This window comes from Meles meles, chromosome 3 (assembly GCF_922984935.1).
Source record: "Meles meles chromosome 3, mMelMel3.1 paternal haplotype, whole genome shotgun sequence".
Taxonomy (NCBI): Eukaryota; Metazoa; Chordata; class Mammalia; order Carnivora; family Mustelidae; genus Meles; species Meles meles.
In genome coordinates this window covers 96442645-96461184 of record NC_060068.1, presented here as the reverse complement: position 1 = coordinate 96461184, position 18540 = coordinate 96442645, and the positions used below count along the sequence as shown (strand labels likewise).

Here is an 18540-nt window from a genome sequence, read left to right as displayed (position 1 = left end):
TCCATCCTGGGACCCATGAGATCATGACCTAAGTTGAAACTGAGTTGGTTGCTCAACCAACAAAGCCACCCAGGTGCCCCTTCAGTATGGTTTTGAGATTACTTTTATAAGGTTTATATATTTATTTATTTTTAAAGATTTATTTATTTGGCAGAGTGTGCGTGCCCAAGCTGGGGATGGCAGGCTCCCTGCGGGATCCTAACATAGGTCTGGATCCCAGAACCCTGGGATCATAACCTGAGCCCAGCGCAGATGTTTAACCAGCTAAGCCACCCAGGTGCCCCTAAAAGGTTTAATTTTAAAATATGTGGGCAGAGGGGAGCTTGGGTGGCTCAGTCTGTAAGTGTCTTCAGTGTCGTGCTCAGCAGGAAGCCTGCTTCTCCCTCTCTCAATTCCCCTGCTTGTGTTTCCTCTCTCGCTGTGTCTCTGTCAAATAAATAAATAAAATCTTTAGGAAAAAAAATGTGGGCATTGTGACTATTTGTTTTATTCTTTTTATTCTGATTCCTTTCAGCCATCTTTAAATCCTGAATATGAGAGAGAACCAAATCAGAATAAATCTTTAGCTGCGGGTGTATGGGGTAAGTGATTTTTAATCTATCTTTGAGGGGTATAAAATGTTACTTGCAGGTTTTCCTTTTTTGTGTTTTAAAAATATATAGGCCAGAATTAAGTTACTCTTTTAAATATGTTTTTGAGTGCTCAGCTACATAAAAAGGTAGCACTTAATCTTTTACAAACAAGATACTGAGATAGAAAGAGTTTGATTTGAAATACTTGATTTGCACATATTAGTACCATGAAGTATACTCGTGAGTTTAGTTTTTCTTTTTAAGGGTTGTAAGTTAATGTAATCAATGTCATTTCAAGAGCAGCCTGATAATCTAAGGAAACAAAAAACTTAGTTTAAATTAATTTTTAGTTTTTCACAGTTGAAAACTTACTTAACTGGAAAGATAAGTACTTCTAATCGTGTGACATAAAATTAATCTTTTTACTTAAGAAAATGGTTATACATAGAGAGTATTAAATAATTGTATAAATTTGCCTATGGAACTAATCTGTTTGAAATTATTTGCCTTTTTGATTGTCAAAGCTTAATGACATTTTTTGGGTAATAACTCCCTTTTCATTAAAACTGATGAGTTTAATTTGATAGCATCTTAAAGAAGATTAAACTGCACTCATAGTATAAATCAGACAGCTTTTTAAAGTTTCAAGTGAAGTTTAAAATAATGGAAAAATTTTAAATATGAAGATTTGATCTGAAAAATTAATTATTTGATGCCAAATTCAAAGGTGATGAATCCACTTTGGAACTTATACACATGTTCATTTGTATTTTCCTATTGAAAATTATCAACTTACCAAAACAAAAGGATTGTGGCTTGTGATAGCATACTAGTCCTAATGACGAAGGCATTATTTTAAACTTTGCCACTTCCTCTGCTGTTCTTTATTGTATTTATGGGGTTATACTCTGGGGAGTTACTTTGTTTTCTTTTAATCTCCCGATTTATTTAAGGGCTTTTTGAGGGTGGGGGTGGGGGTGGCAGGACACTTTTGTTAGAACCATGTGAATGGCATTGTTTTTTCTGTATTGCAAATTAGTATTTCTACCACTCTCCCCAGGCCTACACGCCCAGACACACACATACCCAACCAAAAAAATCTCCCAAGCTCCTCTCTTAGGTATGTTTCCTTATTATTCAGTTTTTCTGGGAACAGCTGATTGCTTAAGAATATAGAACCACCTGGAAGGTGTTAAATAGAATCTCTAAGAAATTAGGAATAATTTGGATTTGATTAGAATGAAAGTAAATAAAAAATCAATGTCAGTGAGCATTTGTCATATAAAACTACCTGTAGATAACGATTGGTACTGATCCTTGGTTAATTTAATAATTTAGAAATGATTTAAAGGCAAATACATCTTTGAAAATATTGAGAATAAAATGTATTAATATAAAGATTTTGGTTCTACTGTTTCAGGGTTTGTTCTAAGGATTTTGAGCACTAGTTGAAAAGATGTTTAAAAGGAAGATGTACTCTTTACTGTGCCTTAGGTAAACTAAGAAGTGTGTCTGCATTAGAAAAAAGAAAATGGTTAATTGTGGCTTGATCAACTGTTAAATTCCCAGTACTTCCCATAGAATACAATGATGTTTTCATTGTATTACACTTGACTACTCCTTTCTCACTTCCCCCCTGGGTTCCCCAATACTGTTTCCCCATTGCAACATTTAAAATAACAATGTTCCTGAGGAAGACATGAGAGAATTTTAGGAAAGACTTCAATAGAACTTTTCTAGTGCTACTTCCTTCCAGGTAAGTAAAAATTTAATAACGGAATGTAATATGTAATAAAAAAACAAACTAGTTTGTCCCTGAAACTGTCCTTTCGTAGATCAGAAATTGCAAGAGTAAACAGTATCCCAACTGGGGAAAAAAAAAATCCACCTTGAGGGAAAGTAATTATCTTGCTTAAAATACAGTTACATAAGTTTAATTCTACTTAGAAATTAATTAGCTTTTTTGGAAACACCTTCATGTAGCTTTTATCTGTGACTTTATTGTTTTGATCTTAATTAGGATCACCGTTGTTAGGTGCCTAAGATTAATGCTTACTAAATTAATCTATCTCTAGGTTCTTATTAATTTAAAACTAAAAGAAAAAGGTACTTGAGTGTGCCTGTGACAATTTTAAAAAATTAAGTTGTGTGACTGATTTATTTGGGAGGTGAGAAAGAGAAAAAATGATGTGTATTTGTGTGCTGTTTGAGACACAATTTGTGACTGTTGATTTGTGTGTTTTCAGAGGTCCTACTGGCTATTTTTGTGTTGATGAGTTATGTCAGCAATATATTACTGGCAGAGGCTAACATTTAGTACTTAGTTACTAAATAATGAAAAATTTCATTCACTAGTAATTTACTGAAGCATAGTCTTGTTTCCGCCCAGCGTTTATTTTTGTATCTGTTCCTTGGTAACTTGATCTTTCCTGAATTTTGCTCATATTTGTTAACGCTACTTAAGAGTACCAAGGTTCATTTTTAAGCATTTTTATTTGCTTAGCTTTCTAAAAGCAAATTAGTGACTATTTCTTAAGACAGGTTATTTTCTATATAATAAGTATAAAAATCTGTGATGGAATTTTAGAGAATTCCAGTGATATTAGCCGAAAGCATCAGATTGGGTGACATGATTATATTGAGTTAGATCATGATGACCACCAGTAAGTTTTCTTTTTCTTTCTTTCTTTTTTTTTTTTTTTAAAGATTTTATTTATTTATTTGACAGAGATCACAGAGAAGCAGGCAGAGAGAGAGGAGGAAGCAGGCTCCCCGCTGAGCAGAGAGCCCGATACAGGGCTAGATCCCAGGACCCTGGGATCATGACCTGGGCCGAAGGCAGAGGCTTTAACCCACTGAGCCACCCAGGCGCCCCTATTTTTCTTTTTAATGAACTTTGTAAATAGAATTAAGAGAAAGGAATAATCCTTCTTGAATTTCTTTGTAAAAGCATTTTGTTGGTAGTTTCTGTGTGGAAATGGCTCCACTTTTCCAGTAATATTTTATATGAGAATAGTTGTTAAACTGTAACAGCAAGAAGAAAAAGGTATTGCAATGTATGTTCAAGGTTGAGAAGGGAAAATTAGTAAGATTTTATTAGACATTTTGACAGAAATAAATTTCATTGGGTCAGAGTTAGAAATACTCTTTTGAGAATTGTGAGTAATGTAGGGGACCTTGTTAAGGTAAAACACCATACCCCTACTCTTGGCATAAATTATAAGTTAATGAATCTCATTTGTTCGAAACTCACATTACTATAAATCAAATCAGATACGTACATTAAATTTTTTTTTTTAAAGATTTTATTTATTTATTTGACAGAGATCACAAGTGGGGAGAGAGGCAGGCAGAGAGAGAGGAGGAAGCAGGCTCCCTGCCAAGCAGAGAGCCCGAATCCTAGCTCAATCCTAGAACCCTGGGATCATGACCTGAGCGAAAGGCAGAGGCTTTAACCCACTGAGCCACCCAGGCGCCCCTGTACATTAAATTTAAAAAAATTGAAAATCAAAAAGATTTAAAATAGCATCAATTTATATAAGTCAGAAACAGATTTTTCTGCATTAAAATTAGTGTTCACAATAGGAATTTGTCTTAATTGGCTGTGGTACAGATTGAGTTTGATATTTGTGTATTATTGTGCCTTATGTGACTAAATTTCCTCTTCAGATTAGTGTGAAAATTTAATTCTCATGTAATTCACCCATTTGGCTCTTTTGCTTGTCCAAATTGCCTCTTCTCTTAGATCAAGATAAGAAGGAACCTAAATCAGTAACTTGGCATCAGGAAACAGTGGACTTTGACCTCATTTGGTAGTATGCACTTAAAACAGGCTTCTCATTCTGAACATTTAGTTATAGGCCTATTTGTAGTATTTTTAGTTGGGGATGGTAAACATTTTGAAGTATTTGGCCTAGTCGTACTTTAATTTCTATTCTCTCCACTAGATTTGCTTTTGAATCAGATAGACCTGCATCCAAACATTAGGTCTTTTACCTAATGGTTATTTAGACTTTGGGCAGATGACTTAATCTGAGTGAATTTTCTGTGAGATGAGGATGATCACAATAATTTGTAATGAAAAAAGCATTGTTATTATTGGATAAAATATTTAAACTGTGTAAAATCAATCTATTGTATAAAATCCTTGATCACATTATACGTGTAATGACTATTAGCTAAGTAATGTTCAGATCTAGTAAGCAGTGCGTATTCCAATAGATTTATTAAAAAGCAAAAGGAATTTTTAAAAAAATATTTTATTTATTCATTTGACAGAGACCACGAGTAGGCAGAGCAACAGACAGACAGAGGGGGAAGGAAGCAGGCTCCCCCGATGAGCAGAGAGCCCGATGCGGGGCTCCATCCCCGGACCCTGGGGTCATGACCTGAGCCCAAGGCAGAGGCTCAACCCACTGAACCACCCAGGCACCCCGCCAAGAGGAATTTCTAAGTGAGAGATCAAAGAATAGACTGAATCAGAAAATCTATACAAGATACCTACATGGAGAGTAGTGAAAGAGGATGAAAAATTGAGATGTCCTCTCTTAACTGTACACGTTTCCAAATTATTTTGTCCTACAGATAGCACTTTTTTTTTTTTTAAAGATTTTATTTATGTGACAGAGAGAGATCACAAGTAGGCAGAGAGGCAGGCAGAGAGAGAGAGAGAGGGAAGCAGGCTCCCTGCTGAGCAGAGAGCCCGATGTGGGACTCGATCCCAGGACCCTGAGATCATGACCTGAGCCGAAGGCAGCGGCTTAACCCACTGAGCCACCCAGGCGCCCCAGATAGCACTATTTTAATTATAACTCTTTCTCCAAAGAATTGAGCTAGTCCTCCTCCCACCATTGACTTTGTATTTAAGGAAAAAGACTATTATACTCATAGATCTTGGGAGAGCATAAATAACAAGATAATAAAAGGATATTTAAGGTCCGTTTTTGTCAGATTACAGTTTGTGAGGATAGTGGAAAATGATGGTATGAAAATCTTAAGCCAATATTTGTTGTATTGTATTCAGGTGTTTTTTATTTTTATTTATTTATTTATTTTAAAGATTTTATTTATTTGAGAGAAGGGGGAGAGAGCAAGAGAGAAGGGTGAGGGACAGAGGGAGATGCAGACTCCCTGCTGAGCAGGAAGTCTGCCTTGGGGTTCTATCCTAGGACTCCAGCATCATGACCTGAACTAAAGGTGGATGACTAACGACTGAGCCACCCACTAGCTCTGCCTCCAGGTGTTTTAAACTTATATTTAAAAGAGAATACCTGCTTATATGAGCTTGAGATAATAAGGTCATGTAGAAGAAAGTCCCTGAGATGACTTACTTTCTAGTTTTGGTTTTTTTTTTAAGTGCTAAAGTCTTTCACCAGTACGTAAGTTTTGTCTTTTAAATAATAAGCAGTTTGGGTTTTTTCATATAGTTTACCAGTTGACAAAGTAAATGAAGAAAGTATAGAAGGAAACATTGGATACTGTTTGAATCCAACAGCTTCAGTACTTGGAAGATGTATATCAGGAGAATTTGTAGAGAGAATCTGAACAGATGAACATTTGACCTTTGAACAGTGCAAGAGTTGGGGGCCTTGATGCCCCCTCCCCCCTCAGTTGAAAATCCATGTATAACTTTTAACCCCCCCCCCCAAACTTCTAATAGTTAATTGTTGTTTGGAAGCCTTATACTCTTAGCACGGTCGATTAACACATATTTTGTATATTACATGTATTATAAATCCTTTTTTTTTTTTAAATTTTATTCACTTATTTTAGAGAGTGAAAGAGAGAGAGCACGAGAGGGGGGAGGGTCAGAGGGAGAAGCAGACTCCCTGCTGAGCAGGGAGCCCAGTGTGGGACTCCATCTCAGAACCCTGGGATCATGACCTGAGCCGAACGCAGGTGCCAACCGACTCTAAGCCACCCAGGCACCCACATGTATTATATATTCTTTAAGTTCGTTGGAGAAAAGAAAACATTAAGAAAACCTGCATATAGGTGGACATATAGGTGCAGTTCAGACCTTGTTATTCAAGGGTCAACTGTAATACAAAGTGAATATAAATGACTGGAATTAAGTTTGGCAGTTAGTGCTGTCATCACCCTTCACATTACTTTTATGATATGATTGCTATTAACATGTTCTCATTTTTATTTTTATTTATTTATTTTGAGAGAGAGCCTGTAGGTGGGGAGAAGGAGAGAATCTCAAGCAGACTTGAAGCCTGATGAGGGGCTCTGTCTCAGGACCCTGAGATCATGACCTGAACTGAAATCAAGGGTTGGGTGCTTAACTGACTGAGCCACCCAGGCGCCCCAACTTTCTTGTTTTTAAATGTCGGGCTCTCTTTATTCAGGACCGTTGCATAGGACACAAGTTAGTCTGTATTATGTTTATTTCTGTCACAGTTTTTCTCCATAATGTTAAATCAGTCTGAAATTTGATACAGTATTGAAATGTAATTGGAAGCGTATTGTAATGGGGATAGCATTTGACTTTTTAGGACATTTTTTCTAGTATTTTTGTAAAAACTTCACAGTAACTCTATGACAGGAACTGTTTTTCATTTTATAGATGAGAGAGTTCATAAGATTGGAGCAAGATTCTATAAATTTGGTACAAAGTATGTGTTCTTAACCTGTACTATAATAATTGAATGAGAACGTCCAATCAGTGCATTAACAATGTGTCTATTTCTTTTCCCTCCCAAACCCTATCATCTTACTTCAGGTACCTTTATCATCTTTTACTTTGTTACTTGGCCTTCTGTGATTTATTTCTTAGGCTTCACTTTTCTTCTCCTTTCCCCTTTTCCCCCTTAAATAGGCTTCACACCTGATGTGGGGCTTGAACTCAGGACTCTGAGATCAAGAGTTGCGAGCTCTACTATCTAAGCCAGTCAGGCATCCCTTCACGTTTTTTTTTTAATAGTGTATTCTACCTTTGGACCGAAGGCCTTTTCGAGGAGGAATCCAGAATATTTCCTGCTCTAGATGTGTAAGAATCTAAGTTTAGGGAAGTGAATTTTGTAGTCAGGAACTACGTTGAGGCTTAAAGATAATATACCTGTTTGCTTATCTATTCTCTTTCTCTTTGACCTTTTAATTTTGATTGTTTATGCACAAATTTTTTTTTCCCCTTGAACATTCAGCCTTCCATGTGGGATCATTTTCCTTCTGCCTGTGGTATATTGTTTAGGTTTTCCTTAGTAGGGATCTTTTCTTAGTGATTGATCTTTGAACATATTTTCACTTCTGCCCTCTGCCATGATGGTTTTTTCAAGTCCTGTTTATAATCCAAGATTTTGTAAGGTTGCTTAGTCCCATCTTCAGTATTTAGGTTCTGTTGTGGATACTCTAAAGTTTTTTTCTTTACTTATTTCTGTGGAAGTGTGGGTTGACATCACCCCTTGCAGATGACCCTTTTCCTGTTGTATTTGTTTTCTTCCTTCATTATAGTAATTTTAACATAAGGACCTGCTTATAAGGTAAAGATAAATGTGTGCTTAATGGGGCCTATTGAACTGGAAAGTGCTTTTCAGCATGTTTGAATTTTTTTATTTGCAGTGTACTGATAGAAGTGTCCTTTGCTTCAACACTTGAATTTCTCTAAGATCTTGGAAACTTTCATACCTTTTGCATTTTCTAGCACCATTCATTCCTGATTCCGAGTTTTATTTATTTATTTATTTAAAGATTTTATTTGTTTATTTGACAGACAGAGATCACAAGTAGGCAGAGAGGCAGGCGGGGTGGGAAGCAGGATCCCTGCTGAGCAACGAGCCCGATGTGGGGTTCGATGTGGGGTTCGATCCCAGGATCCTGGGATTATAACCTGGGCCAAAGGCAGAGGCTTAACCCACTGAGCCACTGAGGCGCCCCCCCAAGTTTAATTTAATTTAGAGTTTGAGTACCAGGCTGTTAAGAATTTCTCCTAAATTTGAATTTTAGGTTTTGCTAATCTTTTTTTTTTTTTTTTAACAGTTTAATTCACACTGTCATCATGTATTTACTGGAAGCAGTAATTGCAAAATTTAAATTATTTAGTGTTATTTTTAGCATTCTGGATTCACCTGTTTGAGATCTTTATTCTTAATTTGTTTTGTTGCTTTAATTGCGTATGTTCTTTAGAAAAGCTGTATATTGCTAAGTTAATTTCTATGTTGTGTGCCTGAAGATTTCTTTCTTAGCCTTTATTTCTTAGGCCTTTTAAGGCCTCCAGGAAGTTGGAATGTTTGCCTTAGTAGGTGAGCCATGTGTTTTACCTATGGGAAGATTTGCTCTTTGCTCTTGTCCTTGTTCTTTTATATTTAACCATTAAAATAAATGAAGTATCATACCAGCTGTATATTTTGAGGATTTTGAAGCCTCAGATGAGCTTTGAAGTACCTTCGTGTCCTTACTAATCCCTGTGTAGTTTAATTTTTGAGGTAATTTAGTAGGAAGTTTGGTTTAGTTTGAGGTTGGGTATCCTCACAAACATGTAGGCAACTCAACATCTCACAGGATCTGTCTTACTTAATATATTATGGTAATTTTGATTTAGATTTTCTTAACTTTCTCCCCTTAAGTTCATTCTTTTACTCTAAGCTCTCCAACTATGAAACTGATACTTTGAGAATTTTTCTAAGGGAGGAAAGACATACTTCACCACAGTAATTGTGAACATGCTCACATGTAACACCTACACTAACTGAACTCTAGGGGTATGTATAAACTAAACTTTGTGGGCAGTTTTTCATATTTTAACAGCTGCAGTTTTCTTGAGAAAAAGCTTTGAGTTAGCAGCTATTTTCCCTAGTACTAGCTTCAGAAGGATTGAATTCATTGCCCTGTAACTTTTGCATAATACTTTCATTGTAGTTAGGTGGCCAATAAATATTTGAAGGACTTGGTATTGTGAAAATAGAATTCTGTTTTCTGTTAGTCATAACATTAGTAGAAATTTAGAAATAGAGGGACTATAGTTCCTTGTTTATTGATAATGACTATATGAGTGAGATAAGAATGAGAAAGAATTAGGAAAAATGTCTTTTTAAAATAGAGAAGGCAAAATATAATATACTTTATCTCCCAAGTCTTAGGTGCAACTAGGGTGAAATTTGCATTTAAAAAAATTTAAAATATGTTAGAGTGTACATTAATTTTGTTTTAGTCATAGTTAACATATGAGGCCACTCTTGAGCTGAAATCATCTGTTACTTGACATTGCTCAATTCTTGCTATATTCTGTTTGATTATGTTATAGCTTTATTTCTGAAACAGGAATATAGCTCATACTTATTTAGCTTAATTATTTTACCCAGGCAGCAGCTATTATTTTTAAACATAATCAAGGTTTTTGGAATATGTTGTTTTTTTTGGTGGTTTAATTTTATGTGTGTAACTCTTGCTCGTGCTTTATTTATGCAGAATATCCTCCGAATCCTAAATCTAGAGCGCCAAGGATGCTGGTCATTAAGAAAGGTAATACAAAAGACTTACAGCTATCTGGATTCCCAGTGGTAGGAAATCTTCAGTCACAACCAGTTAAGAACGGGACTGGTCCAAGTGTTTATAAAGGCTTAGTCCCTAAACCTGCTGCTCCACCTACAAAAGTAAGTTCTGAATTGTTAAAAATGCAAGTTTTAAGTTGGTACCAGTTGAGTTACTTTAGGAAAAGGATGTTAAAAATTTTACACCAAAGTGAGGGGGTTGTTGGTGGGGTACTTACTTCAAGTGAAAAGAGTTGGCTCATTGTGTGTCATTAATTTTAGTTACCTTTTAAATGATGTGTGTGTTTGTCCATGTATATGTTTCTTGTTTCACTAGTAGTAAATGAAATCTAAAATTTTGTGTTGCCAGATAAATCTATGATATATGTACTTAATAATATATAGTGCTGTTTCCTTGGTGTTTAGTTTTAGGTTTTTTTGTGCTCCCACTTGTGTTTTACTGATAACAGACAAAGCAAACCTAACTTTAGGTTAATAAAACTTTGAAAAAGTAGCAGTGCAGCCAGATGTTTTTATCTCAATGCCAGGCTTTGATTTTATTTGTAGAAAAAGATAAAAAGAGAAATATGTAGGAATGATTAAGATGTAATACAAAAATTGTTTTATGAGTTGCATGTAGTCTTTTTTTTAATAGGGTTCACTTTGTTATTTTCCGTATAAGCTGTTTTTGAAACACATTAATGTTTGTATGTTTTTCTTTAGCCTACACAATGGAAAAGCCAAACTAAAGAAAATAAAGTTGGGACTTCTTACCCTCATGAGTCTACATACGGCGTTGGCAACTTCAATGCTTTTAAATCAGCTGCCAAGAATTTTAGTCCATCAACAACTTCAGTGAAAGAGGTATGTCATCTGAAATTATTCCCGAGGAATGCAGCATACTTTAATCATGATAATTAAATTAACAGTGGACAGAAGGTATAGATTCATTAAATAAATACATTAAAATGAGATTTTTCCGTTCTTTCAGAAGACTTGGTTCAGATACTTTGCTCTCTGCTAATCGTTTTTGCACTTTAAGTACGAATAATTCAAATATTTTAAAACAAAATTCACAGGTATCCTAAAATGTAGGGAAAATAATACAATGAAATGCCCACTTAACAATCAGCCACAAGCACAGATTTTTAAAATAATCACGACAATTTGAATTTTGACATCTGTGATAGTTAATGCTATGCTGTAAGATTGAATCTTGACTGAAAATGAGGATTTGTATCATACAATCTTTTGGGGATGATGGACATTTTATTAATGTTAACACTCAAGGGACCAGAGAGAAGAGGAAGGGAAAGATGCATATTTTATGGACTTTGAATGCCAGGTAGCTTAAGTATCTCTTTGTCATTTGACGAAGTTTCTGAAGCTTCTAGACCAGGGACTTCCCCAGTTAGTTCAGGGTCAAAAGACATTTGTTTCTATGTTGATCCACTGTAAATTGCTCTGTGTACTGTATTGGAACATCGAAGCCTCTCATTTACTGGTTTTTAGTAAACCAGTAAATTTAGAAAATTAGAACTGGGATGAGAGGACCAGCTTTCTCAGCTGGTAATAGATTCCTTATGGTCTGTGGACATTATTGCCAACACACATTATGGTAGTTTTCCTTGGCTAAAAATCTCTGTGACAAAGATTTTAACATTCTGTTTTCTGTTGTATTCCACTATTAAAACAAAACACCAAAAACAAAGAACTCCAGTACATGTCCCTCCCCATCTCCCTCCTGCCCTACCACCATCATTTTCCTTGGTGAAATCCTACCTGATAAACTCTCTGTGTATCTCTTTATAAATAATTATAAAATAGATTTTATTGGAGTTATTAGAACCTTAGAACTCTGTGGAACACAGATTTAAAAACCACTCATGTATTATGGGCATATTTAAATAGGTTTGGGTTTTGTTTTATTAAAATTATATTTAAGCTTTTAATTTAGAATAATAGTTGTTAATAATATCAAACCTTAATTGTTTTATGGGATAAGAAAAAGAATTTTTTTAAAGAAAATTCTTTGGGGGCGCCTGGGTAGGCTCGGTGGGTTAAAGCCTCTGCCTTTAGCTCGGGTCATGATCCCAGGGTCCTGGGATCGAGCCTCACATCAGGTTCCCTGCTCAGTGGGGAGCCTGCTTCCTCCTCTCTTTCTGCCTGCCTCTCTGCCTACTTTGATCTCTGTCTGTCAAATAAATAAACAAAATCCTTTTTTTTTTTTTTTTTTAATTTTTTATTTCTTTGACAGAAATCACAACTAGGCAGAGAGGCAGGCAGAGAGAGAGGAGGAAGCAGGCTCCCTGCCAAGCAGAGAGCCCGATGCGGGGCTCCATCCCAGGACCCTGGGACCATGACCTGAGCTGAAGGCAGAGGCTTTAACCCACTGAGCCACCCAGGCGCCCCATAAATAAACAAAATCTTCAAAAAAAAAAATACTTTTGTTTACTCATTCAGTAGGATAAATAAAACGGATAGAGAAAAGTAGACTTTAAATCAATTTTGTAGTGTGAATAGGGTGAAATAGGAAATTGTGGTCGTTATTGATATTGTCTATATATTTATGAATATTTCTGTATTTTTTTCTTAGTGTAATCGCTCAAATTCCTCTTCACCTGTTGACAAACTTAATCAGCAGCCTCGTCTAACCAAACTGACACGTATGCGCACTGATAAGAAGAGTGAATTTTTGAAAGCATTGAAAAGGGACAGAGTAGAAGAGGAGCATGAAGATGAAAGTCATGCTGGCTCAGAGAAGGTAATTGAACTACCAGTAACTCTCGGTTTGACATTAACATGTCATTGAAATATTTGGGTGGATACCATTGAAGAACTTCGAACAAACTTTAATCAAAATGGTCATCTCCCTGAAAGCAAGGCTAGTTTACTATTTATATAAAGAATGAGTTCTTTGGGGCGCTTGGGTGGCTCAGTGGGTTAAGCCTCTGCCTTTGGCTTGGGTCATGAGCTCAGGGTCCTGGGATAGAGCCCCACAGTGGGCTCTCTGCTCAGTTGGGGAGCCTGCTTCCCTGTCTCTCTCTGCCTGCTGCTCAGCCTACCTGTGATCTCTCTGTCAAATAAATAAATAAAATCTTAAAAAAAAAGAATAACTTCTTTTCTGAAGCAGAAAAGATTCATTCTGTTCTGTGCAAAAATGTTTTCTTTGTTGTCCGTCTTGCCTACTTTCATCCTTCTGATTTGCCTTTGTTGAATAAAGTGAAGACATAGAGTCAGAAAACTGTGGGTATCCTTCACAGCTTAGTTTTGTATATTCTGAGAAGTTCTCCTAAATTTAATGATTATAATACTTATGTATTATATCTGGAAATCTAACCAAAATCTATTGAAGTTTTCAACAGCTGTATTTTCTAACTCATTTTTTTTAACTCCCTAAAAATCAGGATGATGATTCATTTAATTTGCCTAATAGCAATAGTACTCACCAAGAAAGGGACATAAATCGAAACTTTGATGAAAATGAAATTCCACAGGAGAATGGCAATGCCTCAGTAATTTCCCAGCAGATCATTCGGTCTTCAACCTTCCCACAAACTGATGTTCTTTCCAGTTCACTTGAGGCAGAACACAGGTTAGTATTCATTTTTACTTTTTTCTCTGCATGTTTTACATCCAGGATTTTGAGATTAGTATAGAAATGTTGTAATTTATTTAACAGTTTTATTGGGCTATTTACCACAAATTTCCCCCATTTTAAGTGTACATTTACGATTTTTGGTGTATTCAAAGCTGTGGAACTGTCATCACATTCTGATTTTATATTTCTGTCTCCCCTAAAAGAAAAACCTGTGCTCATTTGCATTTCTCCCTTTTCCTGTATGACCTAGGCAACTACTAGTCTATTTTCTTTATAGATTTGCCTTTGCTGGATATTTTCTATAAATAGAATCATATATTTGGTGTTTTATGTCTGGCTTCTTTCATTCACTTAGCATAATGCTTTCAAATTCATGTTGTAGCATGTGTCACTACCTTATGTGTCTTTATTATCAGTACACTGTATGGCTGTATGACCTTTTCTTCAGTTTTGATGGGTATTGAGCTGTTTGTATTTGATGAGTATTCTGGATAATGCTACTGTAGGGTCATTCATGTACATCTTTTTGTTTGGACATGTTTTTGGTTCTTTGGGTGGGTGGATATCAGGAGTAGAATTGCTAGGACATAAGCTTAACATTTTGAGACTCCCAAGCTATTTTACAAAATGGCTGTACCATTTTACATTCTCATCAACAATATATGAAGGTTCCAGTTCCTGCATATTTTGACCAACACCTGTTACCATCTGTCTTGATTAAGCCATTCTAATGGATATGAAGTGGTATCTTTTTGTGGTTTTTAATAATGCATTTCCCTTAAAAATTAGTGTTGACTGTTGAGTATATTTTCAAGTTCTTGTTAGCCAATTGTATATATCTGTGAAGATATATCTGTTGAAATTCTTTGCCCATTATTAAATTGTATTATATGTCTTATTATTGATTTGTGTAAAAGTTCTGTGTATATTTTGAATACAAGTCCTTAATCTCATATAATTTGCAGATTTTTACCCATTTTCAGTTGTTTTTTCACTTTTTCAGTGGTGCCTTTTGAAATGCAAAAACTTTTAACTTGATGAATCATTTTTATCAGTTTTTCCCCTTTTATGCCTTTCTGCATGTTTTGTGCATGATGTGAGGTATAGGGGTCCAAATTAAACTTTTTCCATGTGCATATTCAATTGTCTCAATATGTGATTTATTTTTTATTGCAAACTTTCAGGAGCACTTTGTGCTTCTGTTATTATAGTCTTAAAACAATTTTTAAATGGGGAACTCTTAAGCGAGTTAGTCTAAGAATTGAAGAGTATTGAAGTCTAGAGTGCACTTTTATGTTTTTTTCTCTCCCATGATTCTAAAATTAAGAGCGTTTTTTTTGGTAGAAATGATTTACTCTTCATGTGGTCTTGAAATAAACCTTTGGCTCAGGTCATGAACCCAGGGTCTTGGGATTGAGTCGCATGTCGGACTCCTTGCTGAGAGGGGAACCTGCTTCTCCCTTTGCCTGCCGCTCCCCATTTTTGTTCTCGGTCTCTGACAAGTAAATAAGTAGAATCTTTAAAAAGGTTTGTTTGTTTGTTTGTTTGTTTGTTTTTTTAAATGTTCTTTAGGACCAGGCTCAGTGTGGAGTGATACTTCTTAACAGCCTCTGTGGTTGATTTGACTTTCTGTTTAGTTCAGTGCCATTTCTTTTAGAACGTCTTTTAATTCTAAGACAGTGGGGATGTAGGCTATACCTACTATGGAATAACTTAAAAAAATTTTATATTAAAGACCCCTTTATATCTTTGTCTTTCTGGCCCAATTCATATATTATTCTTAATTTCTATGATGGTTTTTGTTCCCCTTTACCAGATTATGTCTTGCTCTTTTTAGATGTGGCTATAACTATAGTGTATGAGAATACAGGCATTTGTTTTTAATTTTGTAATCCTCCTGTACTAACTTGGGCTTCCTTTTCCCTAAAATAATTTACTGGGTGTATGATAAACGTGAATGCCCATTTGGTGAGAGTTAATTTAACTAGATTAGTTTTAAGCTAACGTAACTAGGTAGTATCTTTAAATTTACTTGTTTGGGCAACTATGTTATTATGCATTTAGTATGAATGGATCGGTAACCATACTTTTTATTTCTGCCCAAAGGGTAGAATTCCTTTACCTCATGATATGGTTTATGATTTGTGACTCTTACTGTAGGCGGAACATTGGCTGCAGTGTCGTATGTGCAAAAACTAGTAAACATTAATTCCTTTTTAAAAAGATAGGCATAGGGGTGCCTGGGAGGCTCAGTGGGTTAAAGCCTCTGCCTTCGGCTCAGGTCATGATCCCAGGGTCCTGGGATCGAGCCCCGAATTGGGCTCTCTGCTCCGTGGAGAGCCTGCTTCCCTTCCTCTCTCTCTGCCTGCTTGTGATCTCTGCCTGTCAAATAAATAAATTAAAAAAAAAAAACAACAAAAAAAGATAGGCATAAATAGACATTTCAGTATTTTTTCCCATTATTCTAAAAGAAATATTGTATACCTCCTTTGAAGCTGCTGTTCTGTAGTATGGATATAATTCATGAAACTATTTATCTACTGACCAGGGATCCTTCCCCGTGTCTCTTTTTTACAAGTAGTACTTGTGTGAGCCACCTGGGTGCCTCAGTTGGTTCAGTGTCCCAACTCTTGATTTTGGCTCAGGTCATGATTTCAGGGTGGTGAGATCAAGACCCTTGTTGATTTCTGTGGTGAGCAAGGAGTTTGTTTGAGATTCTCTCTCCCTCTGCCCCTTTGCCTGCGTGTACTCTTTTTCTCTCTCAAAATAAATAAAATCTTAAAAAAAAAATAGTACCCATATGAACATCCTTGTATTTATATCCTTAAATATTTATGTAAGTGTGTTTTTAAAACAGACTACTAGGAATGAAGTTGATTGGTCAAATGGCACACATAATTAAAATGATCAGATTCTGCCATGCTAGTACCCAAAGATATGTTTTTCCAGTTCCCATTCTCACCAGTAGTCATTTAAATATTTCTAGTCAGACAGTTGATAGAAGAGAACAAGTCTTATGCAGAGAAGAAGTGTACAAACCAGATGTTCTAATGATAGTAAAAGATGAGTTCTCTTTTAGGGAGATACAGCATAGGCAGTAAAAGAATAAAGATAAATTGCCTACTTGTAGAAACTGTTGAAGCTGTAATAAAAGTTGAAACTTAATAGTAAAGTTGAAACTTAGTACCTTTTTGTTTCATATTTGCCTTCAGTATTTTGTAGCAAAAGAAGGTTGAGTCACAGTTACTTAGAAAGTATTCTTATGACCCCAATACTGATAATGAATGATTTAGTGTTGTTATTTCTTCATCTGCAGACGTAGTGTGAAAAGTATTTTGGTGGTTTCTTCTTTGGTTCATGGAGATACAGGGAGGACAAACTTGTCAGTTCCATACCTCGACAGATTTTGGTCCTCTGGACTACTAACGGGAGAAAATGGAAAGAATAAGATTTAGGAACTAAGCCAAATATTGAGCCAAGAAGAGGAGATCTAAAATTGGAGTAAACTCTAGGGGGGTTGGGGAGGAACGCATGCTACATGAAGAGATTATCAGTGTTGACTACCTGAATGAATATTTCATTATATATATTTATATATATCTTTTTTTAACTTTAATATTGCACATGCTAAAAAGGATTCCAAGTCAATAAAAAGAGGACATAACCATTTTATATTTTATTATTTTATTTTTTAAAGGATTTTATTTATTTATTTGACAGAGAGAGATCACAAGTAGAGAGACAGGCAGAGGGGTGGGGGGGAAGCAGGCTCCTGGGTGAGCAGAGAGCCCTGTGCGGGTCTCGATCCCAGGATCCTGAGATCATGACCCGAGTGGAAGGCAGAGGCTTAACCCACTGAGCCACCCAGGCGCCCCAGGACATAACCATTTTAATTTAAATTTCTTAGCTTGAGTTTTCTTTCTGCTTTGTATAGTGTATGTAAGTGTTCTACAGATACACATTAATTTTTTTTCTGAGGTAGCAAAGGTAATGCCTTCTTTTAGATTTTGGGTTTTATTTCTCTGAAAATGGAGTGGTGTTTTTTCTCTGTGGCTTCAGATTTCCTATAAACTTTGTGATTCTTAAGTTATCTGCATATTAAGTACTTAACATTGGTTGAATTTAATGTAGCAGGTGTCAGTGATACAGTTCTCAAGGATGACAGTTCATATGTGTAAGCTAAAATATAAAATGAAAAATACATGAAACATAAAATATTAAAAACACATATATTCTTAGTTTTGTTGCCAAGTTTCAGTATATCATCACCATAGGATAGGTTGAACGTTAAGGGTGGGGGATAGTTGTTGAAAGCATCAAATGAGTGCCAAAGAAATTCAAGGGAGTTTGGGATGATCTGAGAGCTAAATCTTTAAAGGTGAGACATTATCAGGACAAGAAGGGGGTGTGAAATGGATATTTAGAATTAAATACATAGCTGGTTTGTTTAGGGCCAGTGAGTGAGGTATCTTGAGGGAGTGTGTAGTCCTTGATGGAATTGGAATGAAATTGGAGAGCCAGGGCCTTTGAGATCTATTTACGCTTCTTCATTGCTTGAGATGAAGAAATAGCTCAAAGAAGTGGCTTCTGTACCTGTTTGTCATAGAGTAGGAATTGTGACCCAAGTCCTCTACTTCTAAACCTATGCTTTTTCGAATATAAGAAATGTGAATTTGTGGTCATTGGTCTTAATGAGTTTGTTCTTTAGGAAGTGGGAAGCAATTAGAAACACTCAGCAGAGTATTGTGAAAGTGTAAGGTGGTGTATGGGTGACTTGGTAATAGTTGAAAAAGCAAAGGTGTCCAGATCACTGTCACAGTATATTACTAACTGTGGAGCAAAGTATTTGTTTTGAAAGCTATTCCAGAAAGTTAACAGTTATACCCACTGGAAGGAA

The 18540-nt window shown here is 35.7% G+C and overlaps 1 protein-coding gene across 4 annotated transcripts in view; it reads left to right on the top strand.

The window, feature by feature from the left end:
* GPBP1 (GC-rich promoter binding protein 1) overlaps positions 1–18540 on the top strand; it is an 83808-nt gene that overhangs the window by 55925 nt on the left and 9343 nt on the right. For 3 of the 4 annotated variants that reach the window (XM_045999103.1, XM_045999102.1, XM_045999104.1), the window contains exons 6-11: positions 515–581; positions 1633–1692; positions 9981–10165; positions 10766–10906; positions 12639–12806; positions 13450–13637. In XM_045999103.1, the coding sequence (XP_045855059.1) occupies positions 515–581; positions 1633–1692; positions 9981–10165; positions 10766–10906; positions 12639–12806; positions 13450–13637 (809 nt within the window). The remainder of the gene's footprint in view (positions 1–514; positions 582–1632; positions 1693–9980; positions 10166–10765; positions 10907–12638; positions 12807–13449; positions 13638–18540) is intronic. The other variant, XM_045999105.1, reaches the window with a different exon arrangement.